The following is a 26,176-nucleotide window of genomic DNA, read 5'->3' on the forward strand; positions in this document are numbered from 1 at the left end:
ACTTTTGTCGTGCACGGCAGCCATTTTAGATGCCTTGACCAGACCCACTCTCTGCACGCTGTCGATTCGTAGCATGGCTCCCCACCCTCGCAAGCATCTTCCCCAGGCACTGGTCACCCCCGCTCTCTGTGTTATGCATGGGCAATAAACCTCCCCCCATCTGCGCTGCTCTTCCCTGAGAATCACACTCTGTGCCCGCCCGACACCTCCCTTTCGCCCTATTCACTACCGCACCCTCTGACACTCCTCTTCCTCTGTGTCCGATTGTCCAGGCTATCAGCTAGCCCTGCAGATGTAGTTTATGGCTCCAGCTGTAAAGAATCACCCCTCTTTAAAGGAGTTATAGTAGATCAAGGCCCACACCCGATGAGATCCGTCACACCACACGTGTTCCTACTATCTGAAAACCATCCTGTATTGTGATTGGGGAGGGGACCGAGCCTGAAGCGGAAGATTCCAGGAATGACTCTTTGTACATCAAAGTTTTTACAATTATGTGTCACATTAAAAATATATAGCACTCCAACAAAGTAGTAGGAATATAAAACTTTAATAACATATAAATATATACAACAAAACAAAAACAGTAAAAACATTTAAACCACGAAGAGACCGTGGCAATTTCTTTTGAATTCCTGATGAGGACATGTTACTAGTTCTTTCAAATTATGAAAATTCAGAAGATGTTGCCTGGGGGTGGGTCGTCAGTAGCAGTCTGTTGTGCGAATAGTTCCAAGGCAGCAGAACGCGCTGAAATCTAGATGGCACGAAAGTGATGTCTAGTAAGTTGCCGCCCAGCAAATAACGGCGTGGGGCGCCGCGGGGGGTGGATTGTCAGTAGCGGTCTGTTGTGCGAATAGTTCCAAGGCAGCAGAAAGCGCTGAAATCTGGATGTCACGAAGGTGATGTCTAGTAAGTTGCCGCCCAGCAAATAACGGCGTGGGGCGCCGCGGGGGTGAGTGAGTCCAGTAGGCACCACAGCTATTCTTACCGGCATTGCAGAATTACTGCTGGGGACAATGCCTGTGCTGTAGCAGGGTCACAGCAGAAACAAAAAGGATTCTGTTGAAGATGTTGTTGGTTTTCAATTTGAAAACCGTTCTGGTGTCAATTGCTATGCTAATGTAGTGGTTAATGTTTTGTTTTCTCTAGAAAATGTAAAAGAGGGGGAGGCAGTCCAAAGTTCCGTTAAAAGGGCAAAGGAAAGGATCGGTGGTTTGAACTATCAGTCAAAAAGGGGAGGGGGTGCAACAATTTTTCCTACCGGGTCACACTGTGCTTTCACCGGAACTGAGGTCTGCAGGATTCTAGTAATTCAAAGTGAGGCTGGCGCCAGCATGGGAGCGCCGACGTCCCGCGGATACAGTTTCGTCACTCCACGGGCGATCATGGCAGTCATTCCCCATCGGGGGTGTCTGCGGGGGTCGGAGACTCCCGCGGCTCCTGTAGAATCTTCAAGGTCGTGGAGGACTACGGTGGTGGAGTCAACCAGTGACCGGGCCATTTCTTTATGCTGGGCCCGCTCTTGCCAGGTCGACCGCCATTTGAGAGTTCGGTAGCTACTGGCGATCGCGGGGTCAAATGAGCGGACGGGCTCCACCCTGCCGGGCGAGAGGTTGCAGCATCGCCACAGTGGAAGAACCCTTTTCCGGGCGCTTGGAGCGCCGAGGGTGCAGGTGGGAAGCCTCCACTGGGGAGGCGGGAGAGGCCTGTTCGCATCGTCTCTCCCTCCCAGTGCACCCCACGGCGTCTCGCTTGAGATTTGTTATGGCCGGACCAGGCGATGAGGACGAGGGGGGGGGGGGGGTCGGAGTCATGTGCAAGACATCCCCCCCCAGTGTTGTCGCAGCCATTATTCAAGAGAGAAGAAGTGTCCCGTCCGTCTTCGGGCCGGGCTTCCGGTGGATGTCGGCCGGACGCCCCTGGCTCTGGCCCCATGAACGGGTTTCTTGGTTTATCGGCTGCAGCCGGATCCCGTCGGCCTCGGCCCCCCGACCGTTGGTGGCCGGACCGGAAGAGCATGTGGCGGGACTACCTGCAACTCTCAAGGGCCACCGCGGCCGGACTGGGAGAGAGAGGGGAGGGTCGAGGAGACATTCCCCCCCCTGAAACTCTTCAGCGTTGTAAAGGCAATCCCCTGGCCGGGTCCCGCTGGCCTCGGCCTCTCCTCCGGCTACACCCTACGTTAGGATCTCCTGGCCGAGGCGTGGCAGCAGGATCCGCCTTATATGGGCTGCTCCCGGCTGGGCGTAGCCGCAACCCTGCCCCACCTTGGAAGTTTCCAGAGTGGGGGCGGATGTTCTACTGACTTGCATTTTCCCTAGTCTATCGATTTTTTTGGCGTGGCAGGCGGTGGGACAGCGAGGGGTGATTTGGTTTCTCTTACTGTTTTTCTGGTCTCTCACCACTGGCATATTTCTAACGTTTTCTTGTTTCTAGGACATTAATAGGTTTTATCATTACGTTATGTTATCGTTTCTTTGTTCGTTGTTTAATAAAAGTTTATGTTCATCAGTGGCCTACTGATTTTCGTTTTCCTATTCTTTTCTTTCCAGGTTGTTTCATGCTAAAGTTTCTGTTAACAGGATACAGTGATCACTTTGTTATTATTGCATATGTCCTTTTCACTAGGGGTGCTCTCTGGTCGGGCCAGATGACGTATCTCTAGTAAATGGTCCGGGTGAAACAGGTGCATCAATCAGTGGGGAGTAGATAGGTATGACAGATTACAACGGGGGAGAAAGGTTCGCATTACGTACCCTTTCACTATTTGCAAAGATTTTCCTACCTATATTTGCAAACAGGGAATACCTCCAAAAAGAACCAATTCCCAAACAGTCAATGTTTGGGGAAACAATCAATCAATGAGGAACGAAATAGGCACGACGTGTTAAAGGTTTGCGTTACCTACCCTTCACTATCTGCAAAGGGAGAGAGAATATTCCTATTCTTCCTCGTTTGCAGGCAGAGAAGATTCTTAAGAGAACCAACTTCGAACAATTCAATGCTCGATTCAAACAATCAAGAAGGGGTACTGTGAACACAAATGAACGCCGCTTATGTACATACACATTGGTATTATCAACAGGTTGTTCCTAATGTTTCTATTTTAGGGAGGTCAAAAAGAGATCCCATTAGTGGCCTACTGATTTTGCTCGATTCCTTTTCTTTTTTTACACGATTTTTCGCTATCTGCAAAGACTAAACAGAGTATTGCGACTCTGTGCTTGTTTGTAAATAGAGAATGAACCAAAGAGAACAATCAATCAAATGGAGAGAGAAGCAGGCACGACGGATTACAACGGGGGCAAAGGCCTGCATTAACTACCCTTCACTATCTGCAAAGAGAGAGTACTCCTAATAGAAATGAGGGGTGGGGGGCAGCATTCAAAGCAGATCAGTGTGCATAAACACGAAAATGTTTTTACTTACCACGTACTTGACATTCGACAGCTTATGATATTTGCTATTAAAAAACCATTGAAATTCACTGAAAAAACCATAGGTTATAGACCATATATAGTTAGGAATTAGCATTTAAAAAAACTTATTTTACTCACACAAAACCATTGAAATTCCATATATAGTTAGTTGCACTAACTATATATCGCGCACCCGCAATCCACTGCTGATCATGTCACATATTACATCATTCATGACATGGTCAGTTTTTTACCTGCAAAAAAGTAATACTGTAACATAAAAGTACAGTTTATCTACCTATACGTGTACTGGTAGATTTCCTTCACCATTCTCATAATCATGAATACCCACCAAATAGAACAAGAAGACAAGCCTCACAGGGATTGTACCAACCAGGACCCTAATGATGCCCTGTTAGGATATTGAAAAGCACACACTACTCGGATTGACTTGATTGGTTTATCTTTCTGTGTCCCAGCCTAACCCAAGCAATCTGTACAAATAGCCATCAGCGTACATGCACATGATCTAGACCATCTGTTGCAGGATTTCACACCGCTGTTTGACAGAATCGGCTGCCTGATGGGTTGAAATACTGCTGCTTTTCAGACAAAGGCATCGGCCCTGACCCCGACAAAGTAAAGGACATTCAGGAAGCACTCGCCCCATCATCTGTGTCAGGAGTCCCCAGGTTCCTGTGCATGCTGACATGCTGCGGGTGCTTCATGAAAAATCTATCAGACATCACCGGCCAGCTCAAGGATCTCACTGAGTCACCCAACCCATGGGCATGGGGACCTGAGCAGGAAGAAGCATTCCAACAGACCAAGGCCACCCTGTCTGCAGATACCACTCTGGTGTACTTCAACCCCCTGAGGGATACTAGTGGTAGATGCATGCTAGTCCCACCGGCCTAGGTGCAGTGCTGGCTCAACAACAAGAATGCAGAGATTGGGTTCCGGTGGCATAAGCCAGCTGTGCGCTTACACTCACGGAACAGCGCTAATCACAAATAGAGCGTGAGGCTGTTGCTGCCCTATGGGGCTGCAGGCATTTCTACATCTACCTATACGGCCATCCCTTCCCCGCTATCACAGACCATAAGCCACTGATCCTGCTCTTCCAGGAGTCCTTGTCCAGGCCTCCCCAGAGAATTGAAAATTGAATCCTGCAGCTGTAAGAGTTTCAGTTCACCGTAGAATACGAACCTGGCACTCAGAACCCAGACGATTTCCTGTCCATGCATGCCCGACCAGCCACTTTCCCCAAGGCCTTAGTGGCAGTGGAGGCTGAAGAGTATGCAAGGATGATTTTAGATCACTCCAAACCTCTTTTTATGTCCCTGGTGGAGGTAACAGGACCTACCCAGTATGATGACTGCTTGCAGATCACTATCAAGGCAGTTGCCACAGGAGACTAAAGGCACTTCAAACCCCAACATCCCACAACTACGCCCAGAAGGTCAGGGTATTCTTACCCTGCCCTTTCTCTTTTTTTAATGCTTTTGTTTGGGACTCGGCTGAGTCCGAGTCCCAAGTTGGCTGCCGACACTTCCTGGTTTAAGTGTTGGCAGCCAATCATGGCCTCCGCATGATATGCTTGCATTTTTTAAATCGAGTGAGTACAATCTTCCATTTGGTTCGTTCCGCCCGTATTACAAACGAGTCAGTCTCAAGCTTGGTAGTAACGCCCGTTTTTTCCACAGCGTGCCCTGAAAGAAACCTACAACCCTGGTGACCCCTGGACCCATTCTCGGCCGGGGCTCCCGTTGTCCGCCCACACTCAAGCTCATTGGCAGGTAGGACTCATGCCAATAACAGCCTTCCCTTGTTGTTATTTTAGACATATATTGCTCCTATGAACACTGACCCCCAGCAATTCCTTAAAACAACTTTTGCTCTTGCAGAAAGTCGCTACTGTGCCAAGCCCTTTTCCACGTTCCACTTGCCCAGCAGCCTCAGCGCGCTGATCACAGGTAACCCCATTCATTCTCCGTGACCAGTCAGAGAGGTCATCACTTTACCAGTGTTACACAATACTTACACCAAGTCCCATTTTTTACAGAAAAGGACCCTTACAGTCCATGTCCTGAGGAGAACCTTCAACTTACCACCGGTTCGAAACGCGTTGACTCCCAGCCTGTGATAAGGAAGAAGGGTGCAGCTGGGAATAAATAGTACCATTGACCCTGCCCCAGCTGTTCAATCCTAAAAAATACCTTTCCACAGGTTTATGAGATAGGCAGGAAGTTCGTATTACTTGGTTGTTTCCGCCTATCCATTGGTATACAATTCAAAGGACTAAGTTGCTTTTATGGAATGTTTTGTATGTGTCAATATGTTTTGTATATAGTAATGTGGCTCTTGGTGTTTCCAATTTTGAGAATTCACTGTGATTCACTTTGTTATCTGAATTAATTTGTCACTTGTATATATTGTGCACACTGATGTCTGTGTGTTGATTCTTCAACTGCTTGACAATTGTGCCTTTCATGTCATATGAGAAATCAATGAAATCTTTGTCAGAAAAATAAAAATAAATAATTTCTAAATAAAGTGTGGCCCACGTAGCATTGATAAGCTGGGTAGGGCTTAAATTTGTTAAAAAGCGAACCGGACCAGCCACTTTGTTCTGTTTAGCGCTTGTTGAGGTCCAGGCTGGTCAAGGATAGGACCCAAAACCTCCTTTTGTTGACTGTTGATCAGGTGTTAGGCATTGTTAACATGGGGGTGTGGATCATAAAGCTGAATCCACCCCCCATATTATCAAGGCACATATAAGCGCGTGACAACAACGCTTGTTTTCACGCGCTAATGTTCCCTATTGCCGACTATCGCCGGATTTAATATCGTCTACGTGTTGCGCATTGATAATAACGCGCTATCACGGCGATAAAATCCGGCGATAGCCGGCGATAGGGAAATGTGCGATGTGCGTTTTTTAACGCACATCTTGATAATATGCCCCACTATTCTATGGAAACTAGGTCCTAACTATGACTACCTACCCTACTGGCGACTGCCAGTAGGTTATAAGTATATGTATGTGCATGGTTATGTATGTATATGTATATATAGACAACACTCCATTCACACAAGTCATAGTTTACTGAGCCCCACCATGCACTGCTTATGACCTCACATATTACATCTCTTGTGACATGATCAATGACATCATTTATAACATAACTGATGACAGCTCAAGTTATATTACGGATGACATCACTGATGGCATCCTCCAATGATGTGACAGTTTGCTATATGCTTCTGACACTGAAAGGTATATCTAGAGCAAATTTGCTATAGCTTCTGTACTTCCGATGAGTATATTCAATTACAACATGCTTCGCCTCTGTGTGTAGTAGGGACTTCACCAGCTAACAGTATTTGAGAGTCTATAGGTAGAGGGATCTCTGTGACACCTTTTTCACAGGGAAACAGCTTTGTGTAGTAGGGCTTGTAGACCACATGGGGTTTGGGTGTCGGGAGGGAGGGGGCAGCCTCTACATAAAGAACTATCCACAAGGTGAAAGCTTTGGCCACGTAATGTGGCTTGGATGTCTAGCGAGAGTTCCCTACTTAGCTTTGACACCTAATGGAGCTAGAGTGTCCGGAGGTACACTCACATGGCAAAGGATGCACATAGCAGGGGCTTGGCCACCTAATAGAACTAGTGTGTCTAGAGGGAATAAACTACATTATAATTACTTTATGTTAGTACATGTTTATGTAAGCTATGCTTTACATGAGGCTGCACTATTTACTTCTTTTTTTTAATTTATCTCAAAGGCTGTACTGTTTATAGAGTAAATTGAACTGAAGATTAGTGGAACATGTCATCAGTGATATAATCAGTGTTGTCAATTAGGTCATTTGAAATGTAATCAATGATGTCATTGAACATGTCATGACTGAAGTGATATGTGAGGGCATAAGCAATGCATGGTGGGGCACAGGTTATAGTTAGCTCAGTAAACTATAACTGGTCAAATGAAGTGATTTTTTGAGTTTAAAATGGTATTTTTAACGGTCCAGGTTTGCTAGGTTATATGTCTCTAGCTGTTTTGGTTTGTGGGTGCACGGGTATGTGGAGGTATATCGTTCTGCATGTAAGATTGGCCTATATCAATGTGTGCATGAATGTTTGTGTCTTTCCTTGCACTCTCCATACAAAAGCCACAGCTGTTTGTCTTTTATATGTTTGTTATTCAGGCTTTTAAACCCAATGATTGGGATAGTCTCCAATTATTTTATGGCTTGTCAATTGAACTTTGTCTTCTTTTTAGGCACACCTATTCATCAACAATTTAATTGGTTTAAGGAGACATTTGATTATCTGTTTTCCATTTATAATTCGGCTGAGGCTAGTGATGCTGGCATTATCTTACTATCTGGGTGAGTCCGATTCTTTTCAAATAGTGCATGTATTTTTATTTTGCCTCATCATAATGCTGTAGCTCAATTTGCTTTTGCTAATTTGTTTGTCAGCTATAAGGTGCACAAATTAATTTAAGCGTAATTGCTTTCTTACAATAATCGAGTTAATTCATTTTTAAATAATTTAAGTAAGTTGTACAATACAGAGCATAAAGTGATCCATTAGGTCACACTGAGGTGCAACATGAACGATAAGTCCAAACAACTATTTATTTTAGCATTTTCCGTCACACATTCAGGAAAACCTTTTTGAGCGTATAACATGTAGTTATAATGCAAGACAGCTGCGTTATTGTTCAACAAACAAACAAATAAAAACTTGAAGTTGGACTACTTGCCAAAACAGTCAAATAAAAATATAAATTGAATCCTGTAGCCCAGAATAGTAGCATCTTGAACAGTCCTGTAAAGATACAGCAAAGAGGTAAGCGAAAGAACACAAATTACTTTTTAAAGTAGGTGAAACCTTGATAAATCTGGTGATAAAGAAGTGTTGACACACTAGTGTTAACACTCCAGATACAGGATCCGCAATACTTGCAGATGGCTTTAGTATTACACAGAGGGGCCGATTACAATGCGATTCGGAAGGCTCCGAACATTGGTCGGAGCCTTTCGAACTGCATCGTAATGTGCCAGTCGGATTTCTTTATGACCGCCTCATTACAATAGAGGTGGTCAGAAAGGAATCCAACCAGTCATTCCAGCTGGCGTCCGCCAGTCGCAATGCATCAAGTAATCTCAAGGGTGGGCCTTTCCGCTCTTGAGATTACGAAGACAGTTTCCGACATGGTTCTCATGCCAGCCTGTTTGATATGGAAACCATGTCAGAAAGCACCTTTGGTGGCCCCCAGCAGGGCCCCCCAAGGCGCAAGGCCTCCGGTTGGAGTTGGAGGCCGGGGGGGGGCACCTATGGTGCCCCCCTGTTGATCCTTGCATCTTGAGGGGCCTGCCACAGGGCGCAGGGATGAAAGCACCTCCCATTTTACAATGGGAGCATACATTACAGCTGGTTTACGGCCGGAATGAATGCTCCCATTGTAAAATGTAAGGAATGTAATCAAACAGTGTTCAGTAGCATCCTAATGTGGCAGTCTGGTCTACTGACTGGGCGTTGGTCTGTCCCATGACCGATGCGGTGTCGGGCGGAAGTAATTCTGCCTGACATCGTAATGAGGGCCATAGTATCTAGGACAGAATCATCTAGTGGACAATCCATTTATAACAACTGACTTGCGGAAAGTCTGCATATACTAGGTCTATGTACCAAATAATGATGACCCTCAGACTTGGCATGCTATTCAATTGCTACTAACATATGCCCCCAGTCTATCATACTCTTTGTAGATATTACTGTTTTCTTAGTCACAAGATCTTGCCATACTTTATGACTAAAAGGCAAACTCTAAACTGTTCTTTTCGTATTTATTCCCCTTACATCAAACATATGTTATGCTCCTAAAATCTGCTTTCTCCACCAAACTTCTATTTGTGTTCGCCAGACGACAACATCCAAGAAGGAGGTCAGGTAACAAGATCATAGAAGCCTCAAAGGCCATGACATTAAGCATGGTTTACAGTTACTAGAGAGTGAATCTTTTGTAAAGGTTAACATTCTGGCCTTAGGCTCAACATTTTTACAAGAGATGGATCCTTGTGAAAGCAGAACAAAAAACAAAGCAGTTAAATATGTATGATGAGCACGGCCAAAATATTTGGGATCTCATCATATAGTCTAATGAAAGTGAACAGAAGAAGCTATTGCAAAAATCAATGATACTTACAGCAATCTTAAGAAGGATCCAAGTGGTATCCAGCAGTTCTTCATTCATTACTATTGCTCTGTGTATATACTCAGGATCCTAAACATGTATTACCTGAAAAACAGGAATGGCATTAACCTTTCAACACTGTTGGAAGCACAGGCACTTATGCTTGAATGCCCCATTTCTGTTAAATTCAGTACCCTCCATTGTTGTTCTATAGGCTGAATTTGCAAGAAAGTTTGAATCATATTGCTATCAGCCAGTACCCAACCAATGTCAGCTCCAACCAACGAAGACTTTTCTCCATCCCAAAAATAGCATAAACAGCAAAATATTTAGGAAATTCTAACAGAAGATATTAATTGCAAATGCTACATATTATCGTTAACAACATACAGGATCAGACTTTTTTCAACTGAGGGGTAAGTTAAACCAGTCTATCCAGCAGTACCTATATTTTTCACTCTGTAGTGCGAGCTAATGGTGATCAGGAAAAAGGAGTGTAGTGAAAGGTTTCTTGTCAAAGTGACAAACAACATTAAAATCATAATAAATTTCTGCTTATGTTGGGTACTCATGCAATAAGGAAAACACAAATTAATACTATCACACTTCCATGTTATCAATTAAATCTGGAAAATATTAATTATTCATATCTAACTGATAGCATTTTCACCATCAGGCCAAGGTGCTTACGCTATACCTCTCTCAAGAGCTCTAATGAGAGCAAAACATGTGTCAGGGGTTGCTTTGATTCATTTCAGGTTGGCTTGGTTGGTATTTTACCAATTCAAAGCTGTAATACTGTGCCTGGGGTGGTAAAGGGCGTTTGTTATTTTACAGCTCGATATGGACAGCATTGTGTTAGTCTTATGCTTAATCACTTTGCTGTAGAAATGGCAAAATACTTTGTCCCTTTCTATCTCGTCGTGGATTGCACTGGCTATTCTGACACTTAGTCTTTGATAGAATATCAGATATTTGAGGTGGGCAAATTTAGAGTGTCACTGGTTTTGAGGGTGCTCTATACAGGAGCTACTGTCCACCTAAACTTGAGAACTACCCAGAGTTCTCTGCTTCTTTTTTGCATAATTTATGTGTCACTCTATGCCTCAAAGGGTATTGTTTTGAGGATGTTTGGGAGTTCCTTTCAGCATTTCACTAACCATGGTCTAATAATGTTCTTACCTTAACCCTTACTGAACTAACTTGTACAACTTTGATAGATATGTTTTTCCAGCTCCACTGGTTATGGCCCATACCTCCAAGGGTTTTCACGTTTTTGTAATCTTGTGAACATTGTATTCGAGGTTGGTGATCGTGTTTTGTCCACCAGTTTGGAGGTGGCAGACAGATGGCAATGAAAAATCTGCTTCCCATCATTTCTTCCCACTTGCAGCAGTAATGTTCAATATAAGAATTTAGAACATTATATAACTTTGTGAGCAGTTTGGCACCTTGTATTAGTTGTAGAGAATTGTGGTTGAGAATGTTAGTTTGTGGGCACAGTCGATTTCATGGTTTGATGTAATTTGTTTCAGTTGAAAACCAGACCTCAAGGTGCAGGTGGAGGAAATGGGTAGGTTTAATGACCTATGTGATGGCTATGTGAATTCTAGTGGTTCCTAATTATACTACTCTGTTGGATCTTGCTGTTTGTCCAGACCTCCGGGTGGTATCAAAAATGTCTGGTCTGAACCAGGAACTTTTGGATTTGAGCTGGCTCCAACAACCACAAAGATCCAGGTTGTTAATGTAGAGACAGAGTGTGTGTGGAATGGATTTTAGATTACTTTCCAACCCCTTTTGTAAAGCGGGTCCTTTTTCCCATTTGAATATGAATATTTTGTCATATAAGGAAATTATGTTGTGTGGATTGGGTGAGGGACACTGGCTGAGACTGATTCGGTACCTTCTATGTTAAACAACAGAGCTTGAAACTTGCCCTTTTTTATGGACAGCCAATGTAAAAAAAAAAGTATGGGTGCAGGAGATGACTGTACAGGTAAGTTACAGATCAACCAGGCAGCAGTGTTCTGAACGACATGTAGTTTAGCCAGCAAGGTGTCATTTCCTGCATCCAACAATGCATTTTTGTAGTCAAGGCAATTAATTATAAGCACCTGGACCAGGGTTTTCATAGAGGTGGAAGGTAAACAGGGAAATACTTTTTTAACAGCCTCATTGTGGCAAACAAGGTGCCACATGTGGCATTAACCTGGTCTCTCTGAGATAGTGTCTGATCAAGTTTCACTCATAAGTTTCACACCACTTGATTAGGAGTGAGGACTAGTCCAAGATCCAAGGGCCACCAGTCAGCTGACCAAAGCTTGTGCACTTTGCCAAACAACACAATCTCAGATTTCTCGCTATTCAGTTGGAGACAGCTATTGACCATCCAGTCAGCGATCTCCCTCATGCAGTGGGCAAATAATTTTTTCCACCATATCTGGGTCAGGACCGAAAGAGATGAGGAGTTGAGTGTCATCTGCTTTTGACACAATCTCCACACCGCAGAATCTCACAACGTCTGCCAGAAGTGCGACATAGATGTTAAATAAAGTTGGGCTCAAGCACAAGCCTTGATGAACTTCTTTGTTATAAAGTATTTTTCTTGGTTTAAAGGGACCCAAACAAACCTGACGGGTACGGTTGTTGAGGAAGTCCCTGAGCCAGAGTAGTGCAGAAACACGGATGCCTACTTCATGTAGTCTGTGCATGAGAATGGAATGGGAGACCGTGTGAAACGTGGCCGACAGGTCCAATAGAACCAACAAGATCTGGGTTCCTACATTGAGAGAGAGTCAGATGTTTTCAGTGACTGCCACCAATGCTGCCTCAGTACTGTGCTGTGCTCTGAAACCCGATTGTGAAGGGTCTAAGATCCGATGTTATTTCAGCTAGGTCGCCGCTCGAGAGAGACACTTGCCAGATAGTCAGCAGCACGCTACAGGAGTAGCTCACCAGTTCTGTTTTGCCTGGACCCTGGACCCTTGGGTGGAGTGACTGCTTCCTTGGAGGTTGGCCGCAGAGGAGGTGAGAGGCGCGGCGAGCGGGACTGCGAGGACCAGCATTCCTGCAGAACACCGCCAGCTGGTTCCTCTTCCCGCCCGCGCCGCGCCCCCTCCCAGTGCCACGCCCCCCGCCTGAACGCTCTTCACCTCTCGCGGCTCCCGCTTCGCGGTCGCCGCTCGAGAGAGACACTTGCCAGATAGTCAGCAGCACGCTACAGGAGTAGCTCACCAGTTCTGTTTTGCCTGGACCCTGGACCCTTGGGTGGAGTGACTGCTTCCTTGGAGGTTGGCCGCAGAGGAGGTGAGAGGTGCGGCGAGCGGGACTGCGAGGACCAGCATTCCTGCAGAACACCGCCAGCTGGTTCCTCTTCCCGCCCGCGCCGCGCCCCCTCCCAGTGCCACGCCCCCCTGCCATTTATAAGAGCTCCAGGTCCCGCGCATCGCGGGACGCGCGCGGGGCGGAGAACGGGGCGAAGACCGGGCAAAGAGCGTGCCGTTTTAGGCCGTTAGAGGTAGGTAGAGACTGGACTGGGCCACCCCATTTGATTTTACCACCCACCTTTTTACGTTCTCCTCCCAGGCATTTTATCTTGTGCCTACCATGGCAACCCGCGAGTTTAGAGACAGAGCGGCCAAATCCAAATTGAAAAATGGTAGCATGGATGATTTCATTACTAGGACCCATACTGCAATTGATCATGAAATAATTAAGATGCAACACAGGGTCTCTTTAGAACTTGAAGCTGCTAGAAGATTGTCAGTTGAGCTAACCGCTGCTAAAAAATCCTCCCTTGGGACTATTGCATGGGCCAAAACACCAGAGCGCTCGCTTGGTACTGCTCCCACTCTGATCGTCACAAATGCCGATATTCATCAACCGCAAGTGGACAGTATACCCATGCTACAGGGGGGATCTCCCCCAAAACCCACTCTTTCCCCACAATTCCACCCGGGTGTAACTGCCGAGCAAAAGAAGGAAACCGAGCTGGGCTCACCCCCTAAAGCTACGATCAACTACGCTACGCTACCAAAAGGTGGCAACTTTTCAATACCACAAAATGGCCCATACAACAAAAGGAAGCGTAACTACACCTCGACATATGCAAGAAAAAAGGCCAAAATAGCTAAGGCCCAGCTACTAACTAAGGCACCTCCCCCTGCTTCGCTGCCAAAAACCAAGACCTTTCCCCTGGAACCGTGCCTAGTAAATACTCCCCCACATACAGTAGTCACCCAAGAAAATAATGATCTCACCATAGAAAGTGACACTGCTGGAACTCCGCTCTGTACTATTAAAGGAAAGGTCGTTGAGTTTCTGACTGTTGTCTGGGAAACCCTCAAAAAACTTCTTTCCCCTCTAGAAGTGAGATTTACATATATAGAAACACAGCTTCTGGAAATAGAAAAAAGCATTTTAAATCTAACCACTATCACCATGCAGAATGCTAAACCAACATGTCCACACGGAACTCCGCCTTCCATAATACCACCTATCCCTGTGACCCAAGTTGCTGTGAACCCGCAGGTGCCTACGAAGGCTAAGTCCCTGGGAATAACTAATGATACTCTCCCTCCCCCCCTGCTGTTACTTTTTCTGCCAGTCCTATTGTTACCCCCAAGGCCAAACCAATTCCTAAACCTCGAACCAAGGCAAATACTTATAATCCTCCGAATAGGGCAAAGACGACTACTACCCAACCGGCGGCTGAAACTCTTCCGCCACCCCTATCAGTCATATCCGGCCAAAGGGCACCACCCTCGATTGATCAGCCCAATTCGAGGCAAAATGGCCAGAATGTTAACCATTCAACATCACAGAGAGCTAGTAGTACTAGCTACATACGCTCAAGGGGATATGTAGATCTCCCCCCTGAGGTCAGTTCCTATGTTGTAGTGCTCACTGGGGTAACTGAATTGACACACAACCAGCAGGAAAACTTTGCCTCCTTAAAGAACAAGGTGATCCACTGGTTCGACTTCAACAAACCAATACCCAACCACCTAAGGACTAAAATCCTTATGGTCCGGAGGGTACCCTGGGTAGGCACCACACAAAAGTCCACTAGTGGCGACTGTGTGATTGTATCCTTCGAGGATCCAAACACTGCACACGCCATTTATTCCTGGACCAACCATAGCATAACTTCAACAATAATAGCCAGACCCCTCACTTTTTTCTATCCACCCCGTCTCCATTCATCTGAGGGGGGGAATTGGAGAAGGGTTCCGGAGAGGAATCACACATGGGGAGGGCAAAGTAACTTTTGGCCAGATGCACTTGGTGGCTGGAACGGGGCAGTGATCTCTAACAGATACGGGTGTTTAGAGGAAGTGGATTGACTTCCACATCTGCCAACCATCGCACCTTCACCACCCACCCCAAAGAGCTCTCATTCTAATTCAATGGCTGATCTATCAATCCACATTGTATCAAACGCACACACGGGTGGCAAAACTCTTCTACCAACATCAAATCATCCAAAGGCTCACAAATTTAGAGCAGGGCCAGGTTGGCACGACACCTGCACACCAAAGCCATTAAACACTGATCCCCACAGGAGGATTAAGGATTGCCCCCCAATATTACACAGCTCCAAACTAAATAGTGCCCCAGTGGTTGTCCTTCCACCTAACCAATATGGCAAATTCTCAGCACTTGTCAGTTCGCAGATATCAGACACCAATAATACACTAGAGGCTCCGGGTGTAATTTCCATTCTCTCCTGGAATGTGGCGGGGCTATCCAATAAAGTAGATACGCCTGATTGGGGGGATCTCATTGAGGGCTACGATGTATGTCTCCTACAAGAGACATGGGCAAGAAAAAAATACTCTCGGCAGGGTTTTGCTATCTTTGATACTGAAGCAAAATGGGGAGGAAAGGGCCGACCTTCAGGAGGGCTCTCGATCTGGGTCGGGTCCCACTTGGGATGTAGGGCCACACATCTGGAAACCAACTCTTGTGACTTCCAGTGTGTCTCCCTTGACTGGCCATGCGGAGGGAAGGTCACTTTGATTAACATATATTCAAGACCAGTGGGGGTTCCAGCGACCTCGGGACCAGTGGAGGACCTAGCTCAGTTCCTTGACACTCATAATTTCTGCTCCCCTCTAATTGTAGGTGGAGATTTTAATCACCAATATGAACCACTTCCTGACTACCTGGCGGGCATATCTAGTGAAGAGGACGAGTTGTGGAACATCCCCACCCTGACAGATCCAGTGACCAGGGTATGTTCCCCACTCGCAACTCAAATAATGTCCCTCACGCTTAGTCACTCGCTGAGGGCTTGCAATGGCCGTACTAAAGGCGACATCCCGCCTAAAAACACCTTTAATAGGCTGGGCTATGAGTCACGGATTGACTACATAATGGTTTCAACTAGGGACTGGAGGAAAGTCAAAGACTTTCGAGTTATCCCCAGACTTGACAGTGACCACAACTTGCTCTCACTAAAATTTGAGATCGATGGCCGGCAAATAGACAAGGTCGACAACAATCCTGCATCACAGGCTGATCTTGTGTTATCCAGCAATAGGCGCAAAATTAAATGGGCCAAATTGCTCGAGAACCATAGTAACATTGAGAGACTCTATGCACTAGTCGTCCCCGCCCTGGAAAAAGTAGAGCGTTGTATGCACCACTCAGTCAGTGAATCTGAAATCAATCTTACAGGTAGTTTAGGGGTATCTACTCCCCCTCCATGCAAGCCGGCACAATTCTCTGAACTCGGTAATATTCACTCTGAACTATGCACTAATGTTGCAGAGGTGCTGAACCCAGTGGCCAGGCCTCACAAGCCCAAGCAGAGAAGAGCCACCTGGTTCAATGCCTCCTGTAGGGAAGCAAAATCCACATTATTGAAATCACTCAAAGCACGAGACAATTCAAACGTAATCAGGGAGAGACGTCTAGCTTATAAATCAGCCCTCCATGCTGCAAAAATAGACTGGGACGAGGGGAACTGGTCTAAAATAACAGCTGCCCTTGCAAGCCGAGACTCACGAACCTTCTGGCAGATCGTTAGGCACGGCTCGGCTGAACCACTTGCAGCAGTTGAGGGCAATATAGCGCCATCTGTATGGGAGGATCATTTCAAAAATGTATATGAACCACATAGCAGTGACCAGGTGACGAACGAACCTGCAGAAGTGCACCACTCTACTATCACTAGTGTAATTGGCATGGATGGTTTTAGTATAGAGGAAATCACTATGGCAATCACGTCCCTGCCTGTAGGCAAGGCGCCGGGCCTGGACAGGCTTCCAGGCGACCTCTATAAACATGAACCCAAAATCTGGGCTCCCTATCTCGGGGTGCTATTCAATTCCATTCTGAAAGGCATGCCAATTCCTCCGACCTGGCCGGGGGCTGAAATAGTACCAATCTTTAAAAAGGGGTCCCCTCTCCTCCCGGCCAATTACAGGCCTATAAGCTTGATCGATGTATCCCAAAAACTCTTTTCTAAGCTACTGCTAAACCGCTTACACGAGTGGATCAGGGATTTTAACATCCTGAGCCCCTTCCAAGCAGGCTTTAGGGAAAAGGTCTCCACCATTGACCAGGTCTTTCGCCTTGTCCTCATACATTGGAAAACAGTGCAGTTGGAGGGTGGCAGCCTCTACACTGTATTCGTGGACCTGAGGGCAGCGTTCGACCTGGTCCCCAGTAACAAGCTGTGGGAGGCCCTTGCTAAATTGGGGGTTCCGGAAGGCCTGTTGAAAATTATAATTCGCCTTCATAGCACCAACTTTGCCCAGGTCTGATGTGGTAGGATGGGTGCAATGTCCGAGAGGTTCCCCGTTGGCAGGGGGGTAAGGCAGGGTTGTGTGCTTGCACCAACCCTGTTCTGCCTCTATGTCAACGGGGTAATCTCCCATTTAGCGGGGGTATCCAACTCTGATGCCCCAAAACTAGCCGCTGAAAGGGTGCCAGCCATTATGTTTGCCGACGACACACTGTTACTATCTAAGTCGGCAACGGGCATTCAGCGCATCCTCAACGGCTTTGTGGACTTCTGCGAGGCCCATGGATTAGAAATCAACGCTATCAAAACGAAATTCATGGTCCTCAACCCCCCACAGAAATTTCATTTTAGCCCAAGCATTGCACACATAAGGCTCGAAAGAGTGAAAACCTTCGAATATCTGGGCATTGTGCTAAATGATAAACTTACTTGGAACACACACTTGGAGAAGGCAGCACTCAAATTGACCCAACACTCGGGGGGCATTATGAAACTTTTGGCAAACAACAAATCCTCAATAAGGCCCATTGGCCCTCCAATACAGATATACAAATCTCAGGCTAAGGGGGCCGTTATTTATGGATCTGAACTTTGGGGTCACATTAATACATCAATGCTCTTGAAGGTGGAAAATAAATTCATCCGTAATCTTGTTGGGCTACCACCGAGCACTCCCCTCGTCCCCCTCAGGATGGACCTAGGCCTATGTCCGCTCGATGAGGATTTGGCCCTACGCCCACTGGCATTCTGGCGTAGACTATGGACAACTCCGGAACTGGCCAGTTACCGAGAAGGACTTCAGGAGGTCCTTGCTATCTCAGGCGCTGGGAAAATTAAATGGCTTAATTCCATCAAACTTGAATTGGAGGCCTTGCGCCTTTCAACAATGTGGTCTGATCCTTTGAACACGTGCCATTTCCTCTCTAAAAAGGAACTAGTCAAGTCTTACCGTGACAGCAAACTGTCCTTGTTACTCAATCATCAAAAACACGGGTCTCTGACAGTTTCCTTTTTGTCCTACAAGGCCAACTATAATATGGAACCAACTTTGGATAAAATTTACCCCTCCATATTGAGGAAACTATACCTGCAGTGGAGACATGGGTCTCTCCCCATTAGAACTCTTACATCCAAATGGAGTGATGATGCAAGCAGTACTTGTCCAGCTTGCAGTACTATGGATGAAACTGAACTCCACATCCTTTTTGTCTGTCCTGCCTACCGAGAGATCCGAAGGTACTGGATCGCTCCCCTATGCAGGAATCTGGGACTTGCGAAGTGGCTGGTCGCCTTCAGAGTCTTAAAAACTGATCTCTCGGACCATATTGTGTTTGCTATGGCCAAGTACTTGGGCGCTCTTTGGTCTATTAGAAGGAAATGCCTCAAGGCTCTGACTTGATTTTCAGAATATTGGGACTTTGCTAAGAAATCCTTTTATAAATGTTATATTTTGCTGTACAAATCATTTTAAATGAACTAGTTTTTAATGTGTATGACAAACGTCTTTTATGGTAAAGTTTTACCGAAATAAAGATATTTCGAATCGAATCGAATCGAATCGAATCGATTTCAGCTAGGATAGGAGCTATTTGTTAATGTGGCTTTCTAGAATTTTAGTGAGCACAGGTAGTAGCAAGTTGGGTCTATAGTTGGTGAGATCTTCGGGATTGGCAGAGGACTTTTTTAGAAGTGGAGATACCCGTGCACACTTCTAATCTTATGGCAGTTTGGCAGAAGTTAATGGAAAATCAAACAATGATTTTACCAAAGGAGCCAGATAGCCAGTTAGACTGGACATTATCCTAGGTGGGCAGAGGTCTAGCGGGGAGCCTGATTTTACCAGAGTTAGCATCCGCTGCACCTGTTTCACTGAACAGGGTTCAACAGGCTCCAGAATAGCTAAGGCAACAGGGTGAGGTTGACTAAGTGCTGTATCTAGGGGTTCTGGGATTACACAAAAACTCCTATTTATGGCATTTATTTTATATTCAAAAAGTTTAGCTAGGGAATCGCAGAGTTTCTGGGATGACGGGGCAGTAGTAATGCAGGCACAGGTTTCAAAAAGCTGCTTAGCGTTTGTAGAGCGTCTTAGCAGAGTTGTCCTCTTGGGTGATTTTAGAAATAATATGCATTTTCCGAGCAGCTCTGATCTTGTTAAGATAATTACGGAGCATAACCTGGTAAACTGTTTATAAGTGAAAGAGTTAGTGATCCGCCAACGCCATTCTAGGCATTTACATTTTGTTTTGTCCTGTCTCAAATCATTAAAATACCACGGTGCCAGGTTTCTCTAAGAAGAAGGAGAAAAAGGGGGGTTTCTTAAAAGGGGCTATTTTATTAAGAGTATATGTTACAGATTTATGATAGGCATCTACAGCAGCATTAATGTCCAAAACGAATGACAAAGTAGCCACTATAACATTTTCTGAGAAGGAGGTAGGAGTGACTGCCTTCCATGGATGATAGGGGCTGCTTAAATCTTTCTTAGTTTTTGCAAAATAGTTTTTGCATAAAATGGAGAACTTAATCAGATAATGATCTGACCATGTAATTGGGAGAGGTGGTTCACTTGTCACATCAGCTACATTTGTCAAAATAAGATCCAAGGTATTTCCTGCCCTATGTGTAGGTCCAGTGACCAGTACTTATTTCAGCCCTAAGGTCTCCATATCAGCTAGGAACTGGGACACTCCTTAGTCGTTAGTATTCTCACCAAGGTAGTTAAAGTCACCCAATAGGAGACATTTATCAGAAGCTAAAATGTGGGGTGCGATAGAATTAACTAATACCTGGCTAAAACCTCTTTGAGCGAGGTTGGTGATAAATCAATGCCCCCTCCAGACTTCAGTAGTGCGTATTAAGAGTTTAAAGATGCACATCTCAATCCATTCTGAAAGTAAGGAGTAAATTCTTGCGACTTGTACAGAATCTTGGAAGACAATGGCGATGCCTCCTCCTAGGCGTTTTTCCCGATTTAGTTTAACTAGCGGATACTGCGGTGGTATTGCTAGTAAGATACTAGGGAGTGCAGTGTCACATAGCCATGTATCGGTAAAGAAACATATTGTAGGGCGATGAGAAGAGATAAGATCCCAGATCTCTATAGATCTCTATAGAGTACTTTAGCATAGATCTAATTTTACAATAGAGCCCGTCTATGTTTCCTATACTGTCCTTGTGTAAACACGTGGTGTTGGCAACTTGCAGAAGAGGCTTTGTGGGATGGGTTTTATGGGGAGCTGAGAGCGAACAAGTATAAGCAATCAAGTTCATCGCACAAGGAGTGAGCAAAGATAATGATCCTTTAGACTTAAGAGATTGATTTTATGGAAAATTACTGGATATCACAAACATGGTTGTCATCCGGAAAGGGATACTTGTTTCTGATGAAAAATGCTAAAATAATGAGGCCAACTAATTGTTGTGCTTATTTTCTTATGGATGTGAAGTTGTATCTCGGAAAGTGTTTGAAGGAAGGTGGGAGAGAATGATTACAGGTGTTAGATACAGGTATTAGATGATGGATGTTCCCACTTCTTAAATTCATTCAAAAAAACTTTTAAATCAGTGCCTATTTCTAGATTTGTCCGCTGGTTAAGAATGGTGGTGAACGTTAGAGGCTTGTTTGCAAGACTTTTGAGGCATGCAGATGGTCTGCAGATGGGCCAAATTACTTCATTATAAACGTGGCTCTGAAATTACACAATGTTAGCCTTTGTGACGAGGCATTACGTTTTACAATTTGGAGTTTGCAGCCATCAAAAAAGGAAATGGAAAGGAAAACTTTATTTACAACAAGATGGCGTTTACTTCAGAGGAATGAACCGGGAAGAATGAGTGGCACCGATATCCGGTCGGCCGTGCTTGACAGGCTTGTACGTAATGGCCAATCATCTCAGGCTTGATCTCCACCTAATTGAAGGTCTTCCCGTTGCACACGCCCACCATGCTTCCCATCAGCTCAGGGAGAAGGATCATGCTGCGTAGGTGATTCTTCACCACCTCTGGTTTCTCCGTGGGAGGAGCTTCTTTCTTGGCTTTGCGAGGGTGCTTCAGGAGGGAATGCTGCTTAAGGCGCAGGCCACGTTTCAACCGCAGACACTGGCAAGCAAAGTACAACTGCATGATCTGCTCATAGGACATGTCCAGTACCTGGTCCAGGCCCACTCCCCTATAGGTGAACTTCCTGAAGGTTCGCTTCTTCTTCTGCTCAACTTCCGCCATTTTGACAGCATCTCTCGGAAATGAGTTTATGTATACTGTGAAAAATGTGAACTTTTGTGATGGCAGAATTTTTTCAGTATTTCTGCTGTGAATGGCGTATTGCCACTCATTGCCAGCATCACCTTTATTAGGAGGACATACTTAATGTTAGGGTCTGTGGCATTTCCTTCCTGCCATCATATACCATATCCTTCATTGGGCACCAGGAGTATCTTTTCCAACTTAGGGCCTGATTCCGATGAGGTTTGGAAATCTTCCCGACCTAATCGGTTTGGGAATGGTTTCCGACCGACTCGGATCGGGAGAGTCCAACTGACCGAGTAAGATGCATCTGGATGCTTCCAGATACGATTTGGTTGGACCCCCATTGACTTCAATGGGAGCCTATGTTCTGACCGAATGCATAGGCTCCCATTGAAGAAAGGGGTGGCTGGGGAAAATCGGGCAGCCTGTAATGGGCACCCCCTGGTGCCTGCCACACTGTGCATGGTTGGTAAGGGGGACCCATGGGTACCCCCACGGGCCCGATTGGAAAGGCTCCGGGTGCAGGGGGCCCACTACGGGCCCCCAAAGTCTGATTCCGACTGCTGATTTGCATCAGACAGCACGATTCGGAAAGCCTATCCAAATCCAGCATCGTACTCAGTCATTCAGAAACGCAGCGTGTAGAGACGTACGATTCTGCTCTGTACAGCTCGGTCATTCCAAATGCAGTTGGGTTCGGATTGGGATATTTCTAATGCCTAACTCGCATCGTCCTTGGTCAGTCATAACTGTTTCCAATTCGGTCGGAAAGGCACGTTCCTGATCAGATTCAGACGGAGCAAATGCCATTAAGAAGCCTTCCAAACCCCATCGGAATCGGGCCCTTAGTACTTCCTAAAACTGCCAAGTATTACAATCATGGAAAGAAAGTCACAGTCCTTTGCGGCAATGTACATGAGACACAAATTTAACTCTTGGTGGCGTTCAGAATATTTTTCCTGCTAAAATACAAGTCGACACTGGTTGTATATGCTTCTGGATAAAAATTAAAACTAGTGGAAGCATTTCATTTGGAGACACCTTCTCCACAAACCTGTTTCATCAGTTTTTCTAAATTAATGTCACTGTCATTCCCATGATGTCATATGTATCCTGATGAATGTCCTTCCTGTTAAAAACATCTCTGCAGTCAGTTTTTGTACGGCAAAAATCCCTTGTTACCTCTACTCGTACCTATATCTAGTAACTTCGCTGCCTGGCAATACCCTTGTACCTATATTGACTACCTATACCCCACTAACTTTACCTCTACATATGCCATTGTACTACTCGCCACACATAAACCCTAGCGCCTCTACAATTATCTACATTCAGGTTCGTCTGCCCCTTCTTATATGCCAGTACTTCTAACTCTATTTATACCCTGGTATCTCCACCCGCCCTATACCCTGTACGTCTGCACCTACCAATGCCCTAATATCTCTTCCTTGCTACTTTTCCATTAATCCTCAGCACTTTTCTCCCTAGCCTATTCTCTTGTGTCATTTTCTTGTCATCCGTACCCCTTTTTCTGATGTTTTTATTTGAATTGTCTCAATTTCTAAAGGAAAATGTTTCCTCCTTTTGGAAGTTTACCATAATGGAGTTTCACCAGCCTGCAGTTGTTAGGTTGTGTTCTCCATTTTGGATTTTCACAGAAATGTGATAGAGTCATATAGACATTCTCAAATAGCTGCAACATGAGGTAAATGATCATTTATTTACCTGGCAATAAAGCATTAAAGGATTTGATGAGTGGTACAACGCAGTCAGTCTTAAAAATGACATATTATCACCTGGGGCAAGAGGCATTAATAGGGCTGGTCTACAGTTTGACATGGGATTGATAATGTGGTTAAAAAATCATATTATTATTCTGCCTTATGTTACATATTGATTAATCCATCTACTGCCTCTGTTTCCGGTGGCAGATTGCATAGCAAGACAAGATGGGAGGAAATGTGGCCAAAAGCCCAGCTGCCATCTTTGGAACTGGGGAACGCAGTTCAAATCCTGGCGTCGCTCAACAACCTCTGGTTCAGGCAGATCATTTAATCTACCTGTTACTAGGAAAATATGAACTTCACCTTGTGTAATGTATTCAGGTGCTCATGTAGAGAGCTTTAATGCATTTTGGCTAAGTTGGTGCAATATGAAAAAAGTGCAAAAATAAAAAAATTAAAAAAAGTAAAGGTCAGGAGACTAGGGGCCTTTTTACCAATAGGACCGCCACACTCGCAGTGGTGGTTCGACCACCACCATTAAGGTACAGTGCACTGTATTAGGAGTGTGGCGGTTGGACCTCCACAGGACTGCCGCCTCCTCCAGGATACAGGATCCTGCGGCGTGGCGATGGTGGTGAGGCATAGTACTATGCTGATGGTGCCACTTTGACACTGCCGAGCATATTATGAGTTACCAAACTACCATCCTTTCCATGGTAGTGAGCCCACCATGAAAAGGGTGGCGGTGAGGCAACTAAGGGGGCAGCCTGTCCCTGCATGCAGGAGGGCACATGTTGTACCCCCCTCCTGGAATTGCACCCCAGTTCCTGCACAGTATGGAATGCATGACATGGTGCATTCCATACCATGTAGAAACGTGCTGTGGCGGTCTCACAGCAGCAGTCTGTCTTAAGGCTCTTCTATGAGCCTCAGACAGCCTCTGCAATGACACTGCTGCAACACTACCCGGCCGCCATGCATTACACTTGTAATCCATTGGGCAGACGCACTACGGGCTTGGTGGTCCTCCTGTCGGCGCAGCAGTGGCGGGCCAACTGGTGGACCATTAAAATCGTAATCAGGCCCTAAGTGGTGCAGCACTGCAATGAAAGAGATGAGCGATACTCAAGATGGTCATGGATGGGCCACAGTGTGTAGCGAGGGCTTGTGCTCAGCCAGGTGATTTATAAGAAGGCTCTAATTTGTCGTTATTTGTCAATTTGTTCCAAACGTTTGGGGCATGTCCTGGGAGACTGCGAGAGAAAAATTATTTTTTGTTACACTGAGATGCTTTCAACGCAAATTCCATAAATAATCAAACGGTGCAAGGCAAAAACTATTACTTGCTGGCTCATAGTAACTGCCTTTTGCTTTTCCTTGTTATTGAATTCCCCTTGCGGAGACAAAAGACCATACCTATCGCCAAGATGTACTTTGTACAATATGGCTTAATTAACTACTTTATTGTGACCATTAAGAAGTAACCATGTATATTGCTTGCATTCATTTCACATATTTCACACGTTTCAGAATGTCATTTGTTTTAGGCACTGAACAAAAGCAATATAAAAGAAATGCAATTAACCAGACGTGAATGTTTAAAGCTCAATAGATATAAAAATTAAAAACAGCAGATCGGATCCCAATTTTCAGTAGCTTTCTAAAATGCAATTAAGAACATAAATCTCTTATGTTAAGAAGTATTGGTTCCAACTATCAATATACAGTGGAAAACATCTTCCCTGTTTCAAAACTCTTTACTCCGGGTTTGCTCCAATTCAGTTATATTTTTCCATTAACAGGGAATAACAGGGACAAATTATTTTCGCATCTGTCACCAAATCAGTTTTGTACTTAATTTTTTCACCACTTTGTAGCTTTGTAGAAATTAGGATATTTACCACAAAACTGATTTCCTTTGGAAAAAATGTCAGGCCCAGAAGATCCAGGATGTGTGATGCCTAAGGCATTACATTTAACTTGACGGGACCATTTCAGAACAAGCCTTGCCTCATGGGCAACCCCCTCTCGGCCCTAGTGTTTTTCTCCATGCCAGTTACCGATCGAGTGTCTCTCAACTCAACCCTATACAAACTACAACCCCGCATAGTTACCTCAAAATTACTCCTTTTTTACTTTATGCGGGACATTATTAGCCAATGTTAGTGAATTGCCAAAAAGTTAAGATGTTCTAGCTGTTCAAAGGACTTATAGTGGGCAATCCCAGACACTCCTCTTGGAACAACCAAACTTACAACATTGTCCACTTAGTTCCACCTGGAAGATGTTCTGGTTGTTTAAATTGAAGCTCTGCATCAAGGTTTGCACAAATCCGGAAATCATGAAACTTTTTCCCACCATAATTTCACTGGTTCGGGTTGAGAACGGGCCCTTTAATGAACTTCTGATATGTGTAATCCATTGGACTGTGTTTTACAGGAACACCCTGGACGGATAGGGAAGGTTGTGGCCAAAACATTAATAGGATTGCATAAAACCTCCACTGTGATAGTACAAATGCAGTGACTCTATTAGAAATGGGGTTAAATATACTAATTATTGTTTACATTAACCACCTCATACCGAGCTCCGGCAAGCTGAAAATGGGCTGCAAACACATTTTGTGCACAGTTTGCAGTAATGGGGCTAGCACAAATTCTGCTATGTTCCTTATTTTTGCCTGAACAAATTCCTCCAGGTAGTACTTGGGTTTAGGGACCAGACAAAACAGTGTGGCAAAGGGGATACCCTTCTGTAATACCGGCTGCAGAGAGAATTACTGCATGTTCTATCCTTTTACTACTCAGTGGGGAACTC

General features: G+C 45.1%; 1 protein-coding gene and 1 pseudogene across 7 annotated transcripts in view; one reads left to right on the forward strand and one right to left on the reverse strand.

Moving 5' to 3' along the window:
- DDO (D-aspartate oxidase) overlaps positions 1–26,176 on the forward strand; it is a 292,677-nt gene that overhangs the window by 252,392 nt on the left and 14,109 nt on the right. For 6 of the 7 annotated variants that reach the window (XM_078646998.1, XM_078646999.1, XM_078646997.1 and 3 more), the window contains one exon: positions 7,709–7,817. The exons of the other annotated variant lie outside the window; for it this stretch is intronic. In XM_078646998.1, the coding sequence (XP_078503124.1) occupies positions 7,709–7,817 (109 nt within the window). The remainder of the gene's footprint in view (positions 1–7,708; positions 7,818–26,176) is intronic. 7 annotated transcript variants of the gene reach the window in all.
- Positions 21,194–21,611, reverse strand: LOC144761747 (small ribosomal subunit protein uS19 pseudogene; annotated as a pseudogene).

This window comes from Lissotriton helveticus, chromosome 6 (genome assembly GCF_964261635.1).
Source record: "Lissotriton helveticus chromosome 6, aLisHel1.1, whole genome shotgun sequence".
Classification (NCBI taxonomy): domain Eukaryota; kingdom Metazoa; phylum Chordata; class Amphibia; order Caudata; family Salamandridae; genus Lissotriton; species Lissotriton helveticus.